This window comes from Microcaecilia unicolor, chromosome 8, assembly GCF_901765095.1.
Source record: "Microcaecilia unicolor chromosome 8, aMicUni1.1, whole genome shotgun sequence".
Taxonomy (NCBI): domain Eukaryota; kingdom Metazoa; phylum Chordata; class Amphibia; order Gymnophiona; family Siphonopidae; genus Microcaecilia; species Microcaecilia unicolor.
This window is the reverse complement of record NC_044038.1, coordinates 57,256,157-57,274,084: the sequence shown is the minus strand read 5'-3', so window position 1 is coordinate 57,274,084 and position 17,928 is coordinate 57,256,157. Positions and strand designations below refer to the sequence as shown.

General features: G+C 46.1%; 1 protein-coding gene across 2 annotated transcripts in view; it reads right to left on the bottom strand.

Moving 5' to 3' along the window:
- TEDC2 (tubulin epsilon and delta complex 2) overlaps window positions 1-17,479 on the bottom strand; it is a 79,369-nt gene extending 61,890 nt beyond the window's left edge. Inside the window, exons 1-4 of one of the 2 annotated variants that reach the window (XM_030212919.1) lie at window positions 17,324-17,479; window positions 16,931-16,990; window positions 13,347-13,445; window positions 5,958-6,013 (exon numbers count right to left, since the gene is read on the bottom strand). In XM_030212919.1, the coding sequence (XP_030068779.1) occupies window positions 5,958-6,013; window positions 13,347-13,445; window positions 16,931-16,956 (181 nt within the window). In that variant the 5' untranslated portion in view covers window positions 16,957-16,990; window positions 17,324-17,479. Of the gene's footprint in view, window positions 1-5,957; window positions 6,014-13,346; window positions 13,446-16,930; window positions 17,266-17,323 lie in introns of those variants that run through there. The other variant, XM_030212920.1, reaches the window with a different exon arrangement.
- Between the last annotated feature and the right edge of the window lie 449 nt (window positions 17,480-17,928).

The following is a 17,928-nucleotide window of genomic DNA, read 5'->3' as shown; positions in this document are numbered from 1 at the left end:
TCCATATTCCTATTCGTCCGGCACATCAACATTTTCTCCGGTTTGCAGTGCTATGTCAGCACTTTCAGTTTCGAGCCCTCCCCTTCGGGCTTGCAACCGCTCCCCATGTGTTCACCAAGGTCATGGTCGTAGTGGCTGCAGCTCTCTGAACAGAAGGCATTTTGGTCCATCGTTACTTAGACGATTGGTTGATCAGGGCAAAGCCTTTCCAGGAGAATGTTCAGGTGACAGCTCGCGTGGTAGAATTCTTAGAGTCCCTAGGTTGGGTGGTCAACATGCAGAAGAGCAGTCTTCAGCCTTCTCAATTGTTAGAGTATCTGGGAGTCCTGTTCGACACGAGGCATGGCCGCGTGTTTCTTCCACCAGCCTGTGTCATCAAACTGCAGTCTCAGATTCGTCAGTTCTTGCAGACTTAGAGACCGTCAGCAAGGGACTATCTACAGGTTCTGGGTTCCATGGTGGCAATGATCGAGGAGGTGCCCTGAGCCAGGGCTCACATGAGGAATCTGCAGAGATCACTTCTGTCGAGTTGGTCATCGCAAACAGAATCTCTTCATCAGAGATTACCTCTTTCGCTGCAGGTGAAGACCAGTCTTCGATGGTGGCTTCGCCAATCTGACCAAAGGTATGCCTCTAGACCAGCCCAGCTGGTGAATTGTGATGACAGATGCCAGTCTCCAAGGCTGGGGAGCTCACTGTCAGAGGCAGTATGCTCAAGGTCTGTGGTCTCATCCGGAGAGAACTTGCTCAATCAACCTGTTAGAGAACAGAGCAATTCGTCTGGCGAACCAGAGTTTTCTTCATCTAGTAAGAGGCGAGGCAGTCCAGGTGATGTCAGACAACGTCACCATGCTAGTGTATATCAATCAACAAGGAGGGATGAGGAGCCTACCACTGGAGCGAGAGGAGTCGCTACTGTTTCAGTGGGCGGAGGCCCATCTAGGGGCACTATCAGCGGCTCACGTAGCAGGGGTCCTAAATGTTCAAGCAGACTTTCTCAGTCGTCACTTGCTAGATCTAGGAGAGTGGTCTCTAAGTGAAGTGGCGTTTCGGCAACTGGTCAATCGTTGGGGGTGTCCCAGGATGGACCTGTTTGCCTCCATCCTCAACGCAAAACTTCCTCTATTCTTCAATCGTCGCAAGGATCCCAAAAGCACAGGGCATAGACGCGTTTCTTCAGTCCTGGCCAGCCAGTCTGCTGTATGCCTTCCCTCCATGGCCTCTCATAGGGTGTCTCATTCAAAAGGTCGAGACTCACAGGGGCTGTCTGATCTTAGTAGCACCGGATTGGCTTTGCAGACCATGGTTTGCCGACCTCCGGCGTCTTCTGGTAGATGTTCCCTTCAGGTTTCCGGTCACTTGAGATCTGTTGATGCAGGCCCGGTTGTTCATCCAGATCCGGGTCGATTCTGTCTTACAGCCTGGCTCTTGAGAGGGCTAAGCTGACTAAGAAAGGTTATTCCGCTAAGGTCATTGCTACTATGCTTCGCTCACGTGGCCGTTCTACCTCTTTGAATTATGTGCGGACCTGGAGGATCTTCGAGGCTTGGTGTAAGGAGTTTGGTATATCTCCTGTTTGCGCTTCTGTCCCGCAAATTTTAGATTTTTGCAACGTGGTTATGACAAAGGTCTTGCTTTGGCTTCTCTTAAAGTGCAGATTGCAGCTCTTGCATGTTTACGTGGCTGTGTTCAAGGGAGATCTCTAGCTAGTCATCCAGATGTGCTCCGTTTTTTGAGGGGGGGTTAATCTCCTTCGTCCCCCGTCTCAATGCTCCTTCCCTCGTTGGGATCTGAATTTAGTACTTTCGGTTCTTACTAAGCCTCCCTTTGAGCCTTGTCTTGTTCTTTGAAAGACTTAACTCTGAAGACAGTGTTTTTGGTGGCCGTTGCTTCAGCTAGGTGAGTTTTGGAGTTGCAGGTGTTGTTGTGTAGGTCTCCGTTTTTGGAGTTCTGTTCCGATCGGGTAGTTTTATGACCGGTTCCTTCCTTTCATCCCAAGGCGGTGACTCGTTTTTATATGTCTCAACCAGTGGTATTGCCTGTGTTAGGTTCTTTCGCCAGGCTGGAGGACCAGCGTCGTTTGTAGCGTTTAGATGTCAAACGGGGGTTGAAACAGTATCTCAAGTCTACAGATGAGATTCGGTGATCCGATTGTTTGTTTATTCTGATCAGAGGTTCACGCAAAGGATTTATGGCTTCTAAGCCCACTATTTCATGGTGGCTTAAAGAAATGATGGCCTCAGCTTACCTTTTCTCCGGTAAGCCTTTGCCAGAGCATGTTAAGGCTCACTCTACAAGGGGTCAGGCAGCTTCTTGGGCAGAGCATTGTCTGGTACCACTGGAGCACCACCTCCTGTTTCCACACAATGTCTCTATGAGAGCATGGAGAACAATCAGAGCCACCCCAGGAAGGTGAGAATGCAGCAGCAGCACCACTCATTTGCAAGCACCATACTTAGGCAGGGTCACATGCACCGAGGTCCCTTTGCTGCTACAATACATGTTACTGATTTTTCATAAGAAAGGGGGGAAAATGGTGAAATAAGAATGGACAGAATATGTAATAAGTAATTATGGGCCACCCCTCCACTAACCATGCAAAGCTAAAATGAGGGGCTGCATGTATCTGGACTCCTCCCCCCTTACACATCCTGGTCTGTGCCTATATAGTGAAGGGAATGTTGGCAGCAGCTCACTAAAGTACATTGAGCCACGCAAAAGCTCTCCTTGTTTGCTTTACTGCCCATCCCCACCTCCCAGCAATAGTGCACATGCTCCACAGAAAGGCCCCATTCCACCCTCTGTCACCATGGCCACCTCAGCTCACACAGCACCTGTGCCTGTGTAATGCATACCCATCCCCTCAGCCCCCCCCCCCTCCAAACTGCCTGTTGCCATCTGTCACAGGCTATGTGAAGAGCACTGCACAACATGTAGTCAAAAATAATAATGTATGTGACGCCAAGAAGGCCCATTACATTAACCTTGCCTCCACCAACTTGTGTTTTGCAGATGCTTTGGAGTACACCTGGACCTTGAGTCACTCCGGTGCCAGTAGAAGCATGTCAGGTGAGAGGAGCCCACCCTAATCTGGCAAATGAGGGAGTGCCTCAGGGCTCGATGTAAGTACCACACACATAGCAACCCTATAACAGCTCTGTCCCCAATCAAGGCCTGAGTATGCAGCTACCCTCCTTACAGTGTGCCCACAATCCCCATATCTACTAGAATGTGTTGTGCCAACCCCAACCTATGAGATGGCATGGAAATGAAGGGGGGAGGGGGGATGCCCTTTGGAAAGCATCCTCCAGCAACCAAGAAAAAAATGGCCCTGCATGTCATACACACCTACTTAGCACATTTCAATCACTATGGCACGGGAAATAAAACAGCAACCCCAAACACCCACAGTGGGAATCAAACTCCCTCTTGCATTCAAGGCACACAGCCCTAACCCCTACATCAAATATGTATCTGATAAAGGAATGTTCAAGGACAGTACAATGACAACAGAGGGCCCTCACAGCATCAGCTGCCCCCCCCCAACCCATACTCTTCGGATATACCACTGTCAGCTCTAAAGGTCAGTATGCTGCCGTGTGAAATATCCCTCAAGGGCCAAGCTGGGGGCTTCTGAAATCTCCACATTATAGCAGGCCCCCAATCACCCCTTATGGAAACTCCCACCTATATGTACACTTCCCTTACACCAAAGTACTGGTCATGAGTCAGGGCTCTACAATAGCTAGCATAAGAAACCCACAGATAGATGCCCCCAAACCTAGGTTTCCCCACCTGAATGTCTGGGAACTGCTTTTATCCTGGGGGGTCCCATCATAGGTGGGCAGAGGGATGGACAGCTCCAACAGGGTCTCCAGCCATCTTCCAGTCAGCTGAAGGACAAACAGGCATGCGGACACAAACACACACCCATATCCCTGACAAAAACTGTAATCATGGCCCCATCTCCAACAGTGCAGTGCCATACTACCTCCCAGCCAGTGTCTGCTCACACAGGGCCCCTCCAGCAGCACCAGAAACCATCCTGCTTGCCCATAGCAAGATATCCCTCTCAGGGGACAAACAGATTTGTTGTCATTGCCTCTGCAGTTCCCTATGTCATCTCATTGGTGCCACACTTCAATGTCCCCCAAGAAACAACTGTCCCCAGTTGTCCCGGTCCCTGCTTTCTGACAGTCAGTTGCAGCACTATGCAAGCCATGTAGAATGTGTTGATCTCAATTGCAAACCTTTTACACACACACAAAGAGCATCCTCCAGCTGCTGAACAGCCTGAAAAGGACCAGCCTGGCCCGAACGATGGTGCACAGCAGCAGCCTGCCCTGGATAAAGCATCTGGACCCAGGGCCCTGGGAGGTGCCAGTCCCTCCCCTATAGCTGGAAGCTGAAGAGGAGGGAACACCCCTGGAGGGACATGCCCAACTGGAGGGGGAAGAGGTGCAGGAACAGCCCCCCTCCACCTAAATAGGAAGGCAAGCTGCAGAGGGCTGCGCTGAAACATCAACCACGCCTGCTGGTGGGCCCAACCAACCAGACCACGCCCAACTCCAGCTCCTGATGCAAGTCTCAGCCATGCACAGAAACTTGCTGCAGGAACTGGCTGCACAAAGACAAATATTGTGGCAAACTGTTACCAAGCTCCAGATGCTCTGTGAGGAGCGGCGCCACCTTCAGTGAGGGCAATGGACTATCCCCACTGTTTACAAAGTAATGTTTTAATATTTAGAAATATGTTTAATTTTTTTTGGCATACAAAGAGCTCTCTCTCCACTTTGTACAAAATGTGTTGATAACCTGACATGCAAGGCAGACAGGTGCCAACATTACTAGACAAGCCCTAGGACAGGCCTGCAGTCTCCCTTACCACTCCCTTCTCCCAGTTCATGGCTGTAGGGCATCTGGGAGTGGGGCCTTTCCTGAGCAGTCAAGAGGCCAGATATTGGCCTGCCAGGTCCTGAGGGCAAGTCGGCCCTTCAGTTAGCGAGATGGACATGAGAACTGTCCAAGAGACATTTGCAGGGAATGTTGCTGGTGCATGCATGTGTGTCTCAACACAGATTCTTTAGCTAGCTCTTCACCAATATCTTTCTTCATGAGCTAAGTCATTGTCCCGCCGGGATTAGGGGAACTTTCTGAAGGTACAAAGAGTAAAGGAGATTATCTCCTAATGTAGCTACAGTTACCTGGAAATAAGAATGCATAGCAGGTCACAGAAACAGCAATGTGGGTCACAGTATGGGGAAGACTGCCCACCTATGTCACCTTTGATCTCTGTAGCCATCTTTCCCCTGGGGATGAAATATCTGGCCATTCTCCTAGACCAATGCTGCCACCACATATCTTGTCCAAGGGAAAGCTGGAGTTGATGGGGCTGCATGGTCTGCATCATAAGCATGTTCACTGAAGCAGGGGTACCCTCTGGAAAGGATGTATGTGGAAGGCAGTACATTTAGACATCTTATTACAAAGCCTTCCAAATTAAACATGGGCGGAGAGTGGTGCCGGATGTGGATCTTGTATCCAACCAGGCCATAAACATAAGATGGTGAGATACAGAGGAGGAAGTCAATGAAAATTGTCTTGAATAAGGGGATGAATCTTACAAGTGATCATATTCCATAAATTAGTTGCTGGGATACATCCATGGTTATGTAGATAAGAGTAACTGGATGGACCAATTAGTTATTTTTTCCCCTCCATTATCTATGATGTTACCTGCTACTCCTGCATTGGAGACCCTCCATAACTATATCAATAGTCTCAATCAAAGGCTGTATTACCCTCTGGACTTCTAGCACTGACTCAGTTAAATACAAAAGAATATCCCCTCTTTTAAACAGAGTTCTAGCTCACCACACACTGCTATGCTAATTTGCAGCTCACAAATAAAACCAGAAATCCTAGTCCTTGGCTTTCTCATGGCTAAACCAGCTCACCGTGTTCATTCTCATTGCTGGCTTCCTGTTTTGGGTTACCCGGCACATTTATCTTCCTAAGAAAAGGAGAAAACAGAACAAAAAGTTATGTCTCCACTAGACCTTGTGTCCTCTTAGGCTTAGAGGGTAGTTTTATAATGGGCAGCCTAGTTTAAGAGGGCAAGCAGGTGGTTACCTAGGTGCTATTTTATAAAGATATAGAGACGCTTATGTGTCTTTTATAAAAGATTAGGGCCAATTGGTAGAAACCACACCTACACTGCAGGAGCAGACATTTACATTTGCCCAAGAGCAGGTGTAAAATGTCTGTACCTGGATTATTCAAGCATATGTGTACTATCATGTCAATGTGTGTATTTTTTATGCTAGTTGAAATCTTACAAATAGGACACTTTCCACATAAGTAGCCACATTTAGACGTGAAAATGACTTTATAAAAATTATCCCTTTGAAGGCCAGCACAAACTAATGATATTTAATTTTGTATCATTGTCCTCTGCTGCAATTCTTCCTTATCCAACTCATTTTCATCTTTTTCCTCAACCACTATAATCACTAACCTGAAGAACGGATAACAGAAGTGTTAAATGAATACTTCTGCACTTTCATAAAAGGAAGGACAGTCACAACAATTGAGCTGCAGAGTGACTAGAGAATATATAGGATGAAGCACACATTTTGGAAAGCAGTACCAGGAAAAGACTAAGGGCCGGATATGCTATCTGTTTAAACAGTCATGGGTGGAACTTAAGGTGCAGTAATAAAAGAAAATAATTGTGGCACTACAAATGTGTCTATTATACTAAAATGTACAATTACCTGAAATGTATATAAATCAAACTAAGCAGACATTAATTTCTCTGATTAATATGGTGTCACATGGCAAATTAAATTCACCCCCTAACTTTATAAAAGTCGCCAAAAATGGTGTATTGTGTGCGCAATTTAATGAGCTAATTAGCACCAACTGGCTTTTTAACAAGCAATTATTGGAATTAGATTTAATTAGAACTTACATGCCTAAATTGGGTGCAAAAATGGGAGGGTCATGGGTGGAACCGGGACATTTCTAGCATTTATGCATGTTATAGGGCAGTGATGGCGAACCTTTCAGAGACCGAGTGCCCAAACAGCAACCCAAAATCTAATTACTCATCGCGAAGTGCCGGTACTCATTATGGGCGGGGTCACCACATATGACTCCACCCCATGATAGCCACACCCCCTTACAGCAGCCTTGGTGTATATAAACAAACATCATTGAAAATATTATACTAGTATAGGAGAAAAAAATAACATGATTTTCTTTCATTATACATCATTTCTGTAAGTTATTACAGCTCCAGTATACCCAGTGCAAAATAAGACAGCAGATGTAAATTCTCAAATTGGACATATTCCAAACACTAAAATGAAAATAAAATGATTTTTTTCTACCTTTGTTGTCTGGTGATTTTGTTTTTCTATCCATATTGGTCCTAGTCGCTGATTCTGCTGCTATCTGTTCTCTTAACTCTGTTTCCAGGGCTTCCTTTCCATTTATTTCTTTACTTTCCTCCTTTCTTCTTCATTTCTTGCCCTCCATCCATGTCCAGCAACCCTCCTCTCCCCTCCAGCCACAAATGTCCAGCCAGCCTCCTCTCCCCTCCAGCCACCCATGTCCAGCCACTCTCCCCTCCCCCTGCCATGCCCTCCCCTCCCAGCGGCAGGCCTCCCTCCCACCCAGCACCAGGCCACCCAGCATCAAGCCTCCCTCCCTCCCACCCAGCACCAAGCCATGCACCCACCCAGCACTCCCACCCAGCACAAGGCCACCCACCCAGCACCAGGCCTGCCTCCCTCTCACCCAAGCACCAGGCCATGCACTCACCCAGCACTCCCACCCAAGCACCAGGCCACCCAAGCCTCCCTCCCTCCCACCCACCCAAGCAGCAGCAGCAAGCAGGCAGGCCACCCACCCTCCCACCCAAGCACCAGGCCTCGCTCCCTCCCTCCCACCCAGCGTGCACCAAGGCTCCCTCCCACCCACCCACCCACCCACCCAAGCAGCAGCAAGCAGGCAGGCCACCCACCCAAGCACCAGGCCTCGCTCCCTCCCTCCCACCCAGCGTGCACCAAGGCTTCCTCCCACCCAAGCAGCAGCAGCAACCACCCACCCTCCCACCCAAGCACCAGGCCTCGCTCCCACCCAAGCACCAGGCGTGCACCAAGGCACTCACCCACCCGGCGTCAAGCGTTCCTCCTTCCCTCCCACCGGCACCAGCCCGCCATCCCTCCCTTCCTCCGAACCCCAAGAAATTTAAAAGTCTTCCCTGGTTCGAGTAGGCGGCGTCAGCATCAGCAGCGAAAAGCGTGCTGCTGGTTTGGCGCGTCTTCAGCCTTCCGTCTCTCAAGCTCTCTGGTCCCGCCCTCATTTCCTGTTAGGGCGGGAACAGAGAGCTTGACAGATGGAAGGCTGAAGACGCGACGAACCAGCAGCACGCTTTTCGCTGCTACTGCTGATGCCGACACCGCCTACTCGAACCAGGGAAGACTTAAATTTCTTCGGGTTCGGAGGGAAGGATGGAGGCCGGGCGGGCTGGTGCCGGGTGGGAGGGAGGGCTAAGTTTCGGGTGAGGCGACCGGCGGCGCGCGTGCCAACAGAGAGGGCTCCGTGTGCCCTCTCTGGCACGCATGCCATAGGTTCGCCATCACTGTTATAGGGGATATGCGCCCAATTTAGATGCACGTATTTTCACCATGTTTCAGTTGGTGCAAATGGCCATGCCTAAAGTTAGGCGCAATCCCTGGGCATAAGTGCTCTTTTATAAACTGCACATAACATGAAGCGCAGCTTATAGAATAGCATTTTTCGACACCATATACAGAATTCATCACTTAATGTGGACAAATGCAAAGTGATGTACATAGGGAAAAATAATCCTACTTTTACTTATATAATGTTACATTCCATAGTAGAAGTCACTACCCAAGAAACTAATCTTGTAGTCACTGAGCTGAGTATTTGAGCCTATCATCCACATGTGCAGCAGCAGTCAAAAAAACAAATAGAATATTAGGTATTATCTGGAAAGGAACAGTAATTTAAGTCTTTAAACTGTACAAGGACTGGGAGGATCTCCATGAAACTAACAGGTAACAGATTAAAACAGTTGGATAAACTATTTTTTCAACTCAAATAACAATCAAGCTGAAGAATTTGTTGCCAGAGGACGTTGTCATAGAATCTGGTATAGCTGAGTTTACAATGAGAAAAGTCCATAAACAATTATAGTCCAGCGGACCTTGGGGCTACATTTTCAAAAGCCTGGTCAGATTGTAAGAAAACTTTCAAAGACTTAGATATCTCGGTCATTAATTCACCCCTTCCATTTGTAGTGATTAAGTTTGTGCTGAGCAAGCGTTAGCCACAGTGAGGGAGAGCAATTTTCAGACAGGTGATTCATACAGGTAAATTTGTTTTTAAAATTGTCCCATCTGAAAATTGCCCTTCTTCAATGCGGCTAAAGCTTGCATGCCAAGAGATGTTGTTCCTGGTGCATGTTAAGAACAAGAGAAGGAAAAGTACATCTATCAGTTGCATATTAAACTTTATACACGTACTTTTATAGCAAGAAACAACACAGAAAAAAAAAAGGTGGTGCACGTGAACAAGTACTTTATACTATCGTAAAACAAAAGTGCACATGTTCTTTTCCTCTGAGATGTCATGCAAAGCCTACATATATATACACCATCTTTGTTCCAATGTGAACAGTTTGAAAACTGCCCCAAATATCTACCCGGATAAGCAGCACAAAATCTGTTTTACTGTTCGGGGGGTACTTGTGACCTGGATTGGCTACTGTTGGAAACAGGATACTGGGTTTGATGGACCTTCGGTCTGTCCCAGTATGGCAATGCTTATGTTCTTATGACATATGCAGAGTGAGGAAAAACATTCAGCACTGCTCAAAGAAAAACAGTCAGGGTATATAGAAAGAACAGCCATCCAAACATACAATTATGGATGTGAATTAGTTAGCAGGCATTTGGTTTAAGGTACCTCTATAAAAGAAATGGAAGAACTGGTGAAATGGTGCTTCCCATCCATTTAAAGTTTGTTAACCTCTGAATTAATAAATATACAAACTTCTAATGTTAATTTAAAAAATGCAACAGTGAAACTGACCAACAGCATAGGAGCCATCTTTTCAAAATGATTGGGGGTGCTGAATTTTTTTTTTACATGTGGTACATTCCCCCCTCCCCCCTCCCCCCATTCATATCCAGCAATTCTCCTCTCCCCTCTTCTCCATATCCAGTGAATTCTCCTTTCTCCCCTGCCCTCCCCTCTCATTCATGTCCAGCGAATTCTCCTCTCTTCCCTGCCCTCCATCCAACCATGTCCAACAAGTCTCATCTCTCCCCACCCTCTCTTCCATGTCCAGCAATTTCTCCTCTCTCCCCTCCTCCCTGTCCAGTAACTCGCCCCAAACACCACCTGCCCCTTTTCAGCCCCCCCCCCTCCTCCGAGTTCTAGGCTGAGAGAGAAGGGAAGGCTGAAGAGGAACCTGCTCGCCTTTCACTGCTGCCAGGACCCGAGGTAAGATGAGTTTTAAATCCTGGGTGGCAGGAAGGCGAGGATGGAGGACTGTTGAGGAAGAAGAGGGCGGGCAGGTCGGGCTGGCTGGGTTGGAACTGAATTGACGGCGGGTTAAAATATTGGGGGTGCTCGAACACCCACAGCACCCACCGAGTTGGTGCCTATGCCAACGGGGGATGGGGGGGGGGCAAACTAATTGAAAAGGCAGATCCCTACAAATCACCATCCAGCCCACGAGACATTCGCCCATACATCTACACTCTTTGAATTCACCTCCTAATGCTCTCATGCCAAATATGTTTCCTCCAGCACAGAGCAAGAGAAAGTTGGCCTTGAAACTGCAAGTTAGTACATTATTTTGTACAGGGGAAAAATTGTTCCACTTTTCTTCTTTAATCTTTTCTATCATGATGAGATTAACACAAAATAAACAAATTTACAACAAATACATACAAACCAGAAGTGGTTAGTTGATAAAAGTCAATGAAGAAAGAGAACCTACAGACATTTGTAGCTTCCTGTTCTGCAGGCATGTTTTCCACAGAAAAATACAGGCAAATTGAAAAAGCAATCTACCTGTGTACTTTTCCTCCACTAACCAAAAACACACCCCCTCCTTAGAACTGGGGTGGGCAACTTCAGTCCACGAGGGACGCAACCCAGTTGGGTTTTCAGGATTGCCCTAATGAATATGGGATCTATCTGCTTACAGTTGGAGGCAGTGCATACAAACAGATCTCATGGATATTCACTGGGGAAATCCTGAAAACCCAACTGAGTTGTGGCCCTCGGGGACCAAGGTTGCCCATCCCTGCCTTAGAACACCTCTCAATTTTTTTTTTAATTTATGAAAATAACACCTCCTCTCTTTGTGGGTAAAATACATGCATGATGGAACAGTCCATATACTTTTATCTGCTTATAGAGAGGGCCAAAACTGAACAAAATACTTGGGAGTATTGTGTTCAGTTTTGGAGACCTTATCTTGCTAAGGATGTAAAAAGACTTGAAGAGGTTCAGAGGAAAGCGACAAAAATGGTAGGGGGTTTAGGCAGCAAGACGTAGATGGAGAGACTTGCTGACCTAATCATGTATACACTGGATGGAGGCTGTGTAGACTTTTCGGGTACTTCGACAACTTCAGAAAATTTAGAACAAGGCCAGTGCCAGGCATACTTCTATGATTTATGCCCTAGAAATGGCAAGGATAAATCAAGAACAGGTACACATATGATGTAACACTTCATACCATATGTAATGAGTTTATATAGTTGGGCAGACTGGATGGATCGTACAGATATATCTGCTGCCATCTACTATGTTACTATGTAGTTTTAGACAGCTCTATCACCCAAGTAACTGACTTTTGAAAGCTATTCTCATAATTGTACATCCGGTGGGGTTGCGTGGCAGGGGGTTAAACCCCTATTTATCGCTGCGACCGCACCTCGAATATTGTGTGCAATTCTGGTCACCACATCTCTAAAAAAAGATATAGTGAAATTAGAAAAGGTACAGAGAAGGGCAATGAAAATGATAAAGGGGATGGGACGACTTCCCTATAAGGAAAGGCTAAAGCGGTTAGGGCTCTTCAGCTTGGAGAAAAGGCGGCTGAGGGGAGATATGATAGAGGTCTATAAAATAAGTGGAGTGGAACGGGTAGGCGTGAATCGTTGGTTTACTCTTTCCAAAAATATTAGGACTAGGGGGTACACAATGAAGCTACATAGTAGTAAACTTAAAACGAATCAGAGAAAATATTTCTTCACTCAACCTGTAATTAAACTCTGGAATTCGTTGCCTGAGAATGTAGTAGAAACAGTTAGCTTAACTTAAAAAATAAAAAAAGGTATGATAGCTTCCTAAAGGAAAAGTCCATAAACTGTTATTAAAATGGAAGGGGAAAATGCACTTCTTATTTCTAGGATACGCAGCATAAAATGTATTGTACTGTTTTAGGATCTTGGTAGGTACTTTTAACCTGGATTGACCACTGTTGGAAACAAAATGCTGGGCTTGATGGACCTTCGGTCTGTCCCAGTATGGCAATACTTGTTCTTACTGCATATAGGTTCTCGATCTAAACACCAATTCAACAAATGGCACCCAAAGGGGACCTTTTATAAAACAGCAGTAATCCACAACTACTGCCGGCCCAACACGGGCGCCAGAAGTTCTACTCCTAGCATGCCGCATTTCTAGTGCTAGAGGAAATATTTGAAAAATATTTCCGCAGTGAGTAACCTGGTGGCGGGAGCCCTTACCGCCACCTCAATGGGTGGTGATAAATGCTCCTCCCCCCCTCGCATGGCAACACATGGCCATTTCTCTTTTCAGTCTATTTACTCGCTGTGGTAAAACGGGCCTCAGCGCACAACAAAAATGGCCACCGCTGCTAGCACAGGGCTACTTTTACTGTAGCTTAGTAAAAGGGCCCCAAAGTTAGGCACTGGGATGATCCGCACTAAGCTAGTATTCTGCAAAGGGTGCTCTGCACAAAATGACCTTTATAGAATACTATTTTCACATGCATTTTGTGCCTAACTTTGGGTGTGAACACTTACACCTGGAGTAACTTTTGGTGCCCAACTAATGGTAGTTCGGCATATAAATCACATTCTATAGCGTCGCATCTAAATTTTAGGAATGCCATGACCCACCCATGCCCACACCCGCTTTGGAGTTGCACACTATGAAATATAAGCACACCCAAATTTGGGCACCCTACACAAAATCTGGAAAGAAGGGACTATCCTCAGCTCATAGCTCACACCCTACACTTGGATCTTAGCAAAAAGGCTCACCATTTTCCTATTAGAGTGCGAGATATGCTCAGATGTTCCTCCAGTTGCTTCTTCTGCTCTGTACAGTCTTCTTGAGCCCGATTCAATATTGATAACAACCTGCAGATAACAGAATATTTCCTTTTTAGAAAGCAATTGTATTGCATAAGTGTTTTTCAGGCCAATATCTTGTCCTCAGCTCCAGTGTGAGAAGCATTTAACTTCTAGTGGTTAGGGTGGTGGACTTTGGTCCTGGGGAACTGAGGAACTGAGTTCGATTCCCACTTCAGGCACAGGCAGCTCCTTGTGACTTTGGGCAAGTCACTTAACCCTCCATTGCCCCATGTAAGCCGCATTGAGCCTGCCATGAGTGGGAAAGTGCGTGGTACAAATGTAACAAAAAAAAATTATTATTATTATTTGTATCCCACATTTTCCCACCTTTTGCAGGCTCAATATGGCTTACATATAACAGTTAACAGTGTTAGCTGATTACGGTTTGAACAAATGCATAGTATGAATTAATACAAAGTGTTATTGTGGTATAATGAGGTATATGTATGGTAAGAAACAGTTATGGGGAATTTGGAGAGGGAAAGGGGGAAGAAGAGTCAGGTAATGTCCGTTGCAGTCTTTGGTTATGTTGTGTCGCAAGTGACCGGTATTTTCATGTTGGTCCACATCTACATACGTACAGATTAAAGCCAATTCAGGCATTGCTTGTTCTTTTTACTGAAATGGCCAATATCTCCCATTGTAACAGAGTGCATTTGCTTCGCTTTTGTTCTTAAGGGCTCGTTTTATGTAATAGTGCATACTTTATTAATAAACTAGTAAAAAAGGACCATTTCTGGAACGAATGAAACGGGCACTAGCAAGGTTTTCCTGGGAGTGTGTGTTTGAGAGAGAGAGCCAGAGTGAATGTGCGGGTGTGTGACAGAGTGAGACTGTCTGTGTGACAGTATGTGTGTGAGAATGAGAGTGTGTGACAGGGCCCCCTCCCCTGTTCCTAATGCCCCTCACCCCGTTCCCTCCCCTCCTTTTCCTCCTCCTTCCCACACTTTGGGTTCCTTAAGGCTTTCAAAAGTCTATGTACCCCCGTGGCCCTAATGCCCAGTATCCGGATACCCCACCGCTTTCCTCCTCACCCCTCCCCCAAGATGTAATACTTTCACGTCCTTCATTTTTTTTAAAAGGTGTCCTATCTACCCTGTGTACAAATGCCCGGCATTCAGATTGTGTTCCTCTCCTAAATTTTCATTCATTCAGAACTTGCCCCCCCCCCCCCCCCCCCCCTGAACACTTTTGGTTCCTTCAGTCTTTTAAAACTGTCCTATGTACCCTGTGTGCTAATGGCCAGCATTGAGAATGTTTTCCTGTCCCAAATTTGCATGTCTTTCAGTCATTCACAACATGTCTTTCAGTCGTTCAGAACTCCCCCCCTCCCCCCATTTAACACTTTCGGTTCCGTCAGTCTTTTAAAACTCTCCTATCAACCCTGTGTCCTAATGGCCAGCACTGAGATTGTTTTGCTTTGCCAAATTGTCTGTCACTGATGTCACTGAGGTCAGTACATGCCTGCCTAGCAGACCACTTCCGGCAGGCACGGTCCCAAGCACATCCTGTTGGAGGTGAGAATTATTATATAGGATACGTTCTAATGCAATTAATATACAAATGCATTAGCACACACTAGTAAATCTAACCCTGAATCACCAATGCCACTTTGTGGGAGCAGAGGAGTGACCGAGTATTTACCACATTTGAAATGAGATTTGAGGGAAGCAAAGCAAAGGTTTAATCTCTGCTTCTTTCAGTGATGCTCTTGTGATCCTGGGCAAATCATTTTACCCACTAGTGTCCCAGGCACCCAAGATTGTAGAAGAAAGGTAGAAGATATGATAGGGACATTTAAATACTTCCATGGCATTAATGCATGGGAGGCAAGTCTCTTTCAATTGGAAAAAAAAACCTCTGGAACAAGGAGGCATATGATAAAGGTGAAAGGGGATAGACTTAGGAGCAATGTAAGGAAATAGTTGGGGTGGTGGATACATGGAATGGCCTCCTGGTAGAGGTGATGGAAATAAAGACTGTATCTGAGTTAAAGTGACAGACAGTCATGGATAGTAGACAATATGACTGGGCAAACTTGATAGGCCATGTGGTCTTTATCTGCCATCATTTTTCTACATTGCTATATTTCAAATCCATAGTTCATAGGTCTAATTCACTAAGGGCTCTGTTTACTAAGCCATGCTAGAGGAGAATTAACATTTTAAATGTGTGCTAACCATGCAGAGGCTCCTAACATTCAAAAGGGCATTAGCACACACTAAAAACACTAGCAGCACCTTAGTAAACTGACATCAGACGCACGCAGAGGAACTTGAACCGAAGATCATTGAAGAAGCAACGGCGCGAAGGCCAGCACAGGACTTCGGCTGACAGGGGTTGGGGTCCCCCGTCAGCAAAGGTACTGGATGGCGTCGGGGGACGGTTTTCGCCAAGAAGGGGGGGTCGACTGGGTCGCGGAAGGGGGGTGCAGTGGGCTGTAACACAGGGGGAGGAGTAGGGAAACACTCCTCCCCTTGCTTTGGTATCAGCTGTCACTGACGTCACTGACATCAGTGTATGCCTGCCTAGCAGACCACCTCCGAGGTCTGTTGGAGGTGAGAATTATTATATACGATTATTTGCGATCAAGTATTTCGCAAGAAAGGCTTGTAAGCCTTGCCATGATTACTATTGAGAATGATATATGTGCCCAGTTAGATATCAAAGATTTAACTACTAATTTCGTGAACATGAAAGCACGAAAAGCTAAGTGGTTGTAAACCCTCTATTTGTTCAGCAATCCCACAAAGATGCACTCCATCTTTCAGCTCCTATTTCCTTTGCATCTTGTGCCACACCGGGAGGGGGGGCGCCAACTGATAGTCTGCAGGGGGGCACCAGAGACCCTAGGCACGGCCCTGCTTTTACTAAGTGGTGGTAAGCCCAACACATGCTTTCTGCTCACTATACTGGAAGTACTGCTAGGCTACCCAGTGCACACCATTTCTGGCGCTAAAAATGTTTTTTTTTATATAGCGCATGTGTTTACCCAGCGGTAATCACTGCCCAGTTACCACCAAGTTAGCACAGGAGCCCTTACAGCCACCTCAATGGTAAGCGCTCCCTGCTCAATTAAAATGGCCATATGGCAAGTACTTTACTTGCCTCACAACAATTTCTTTTTTAAAAAAAAGCATTTTACCCGCTGCAGTAAAAGGGGGTCTCAGCGCATGTGCAAAACACATGCTGACGCCAGTGCAGGCCCCCTTTTGCCACAGATTAGTAAAATAACCCACAGAGTTATTATGATATAGAACTAGCTTATTGGTTCTTCAGTATGAAAATTAAGAAAGACATAATTGAACATTTTCGTGTTTGTTTTAACCGTTTATATGGTTACGTCCCTGTTTACAATGCCATGCTAGAAGCTGGTGGTGTGGTACTACCAACACAGCAATGGGCTGTGCCGGAACTGCTGCGCAGCTTTGTAAAGGGGGGATGGTACAAAAAGGTACCTAATTACTTAAGTCATACATTTTTTCACATACCTTTGGGCACAATCCGTTGGTAGCATTGGCAACTTTGAACAAGTACAGGGTCAGGGACTGCTGTAAAATATAAAAGTTTGGGGTTTTTTTTTACATACATTAATAACAGTACTGTAGGTAACAGTTTATTTTTATAAAAAAATCATGCAACAAAGAAAAATATGTAAAAATCTCCATCAGTAGACGTCAGAATTCGGAAATAGGACGCCACAGAGGTCCTGACCCAACCAACTTTTCCACCACTCTCCACCGCGCTGCCCAAAAAAGCTGATCAGGTACTACTGTACACCTGCACTCCGACGCAAAATTTGGAAAACTAGAACTACCAGATTAGCGCGCGCATACAACAGCTTTTTTTTTTTTTTTGGAACCAGGTTAAAAAATGCGCCTCACCCGGGCTGTGGGGCTGGTCCTAGACTGCCAAGTGTGGAAGAAGCTGCTGCTGGAAGCTAGGGACATCAGGACCAGCAGTCTCGACGTTGTTGAAGAACTACAGTCTGAGTCTGTTACTGCGGAGTACGGAGGAAGCAGCTGTTGACGTTGGGAAGCTTCCGGGGCTGCAAGGAGATGAGCGGAGCAAATGCAAGGAGGTTTAATAGACAGGAGACTAAGCGACGTCAAAACGTTGAAGCCAATTAGGTCTATCTAAGTTTCCCCTTCCCCGCGCAGTAGTCATCCCCGTACACTCAAAGCAAAGCAAGTAAACCTATGAGTTGCTGCATCCAAGATGTCGTTCTTTATTGCTGGTAGCATTTTTAATTAATCTCACTATATTTTCAAACATGCCGGCTTGTGCAGCATGCGGATCTGTATACTACTGTCTGCAATTTTGGAAGATAGAAATGAAATAAAAATTACATTTTGGATGTACTCTGTAGAAGTTGTTGTTTACGTTTGCAATGTGATGGATGCCTGCTCTGGTGTGTGCATTAAAGAAAGCATGGGACAGGCACGTTGGATCTCTTAGGAGATGGAGGAGTTAGTGGTTACTGAGGATG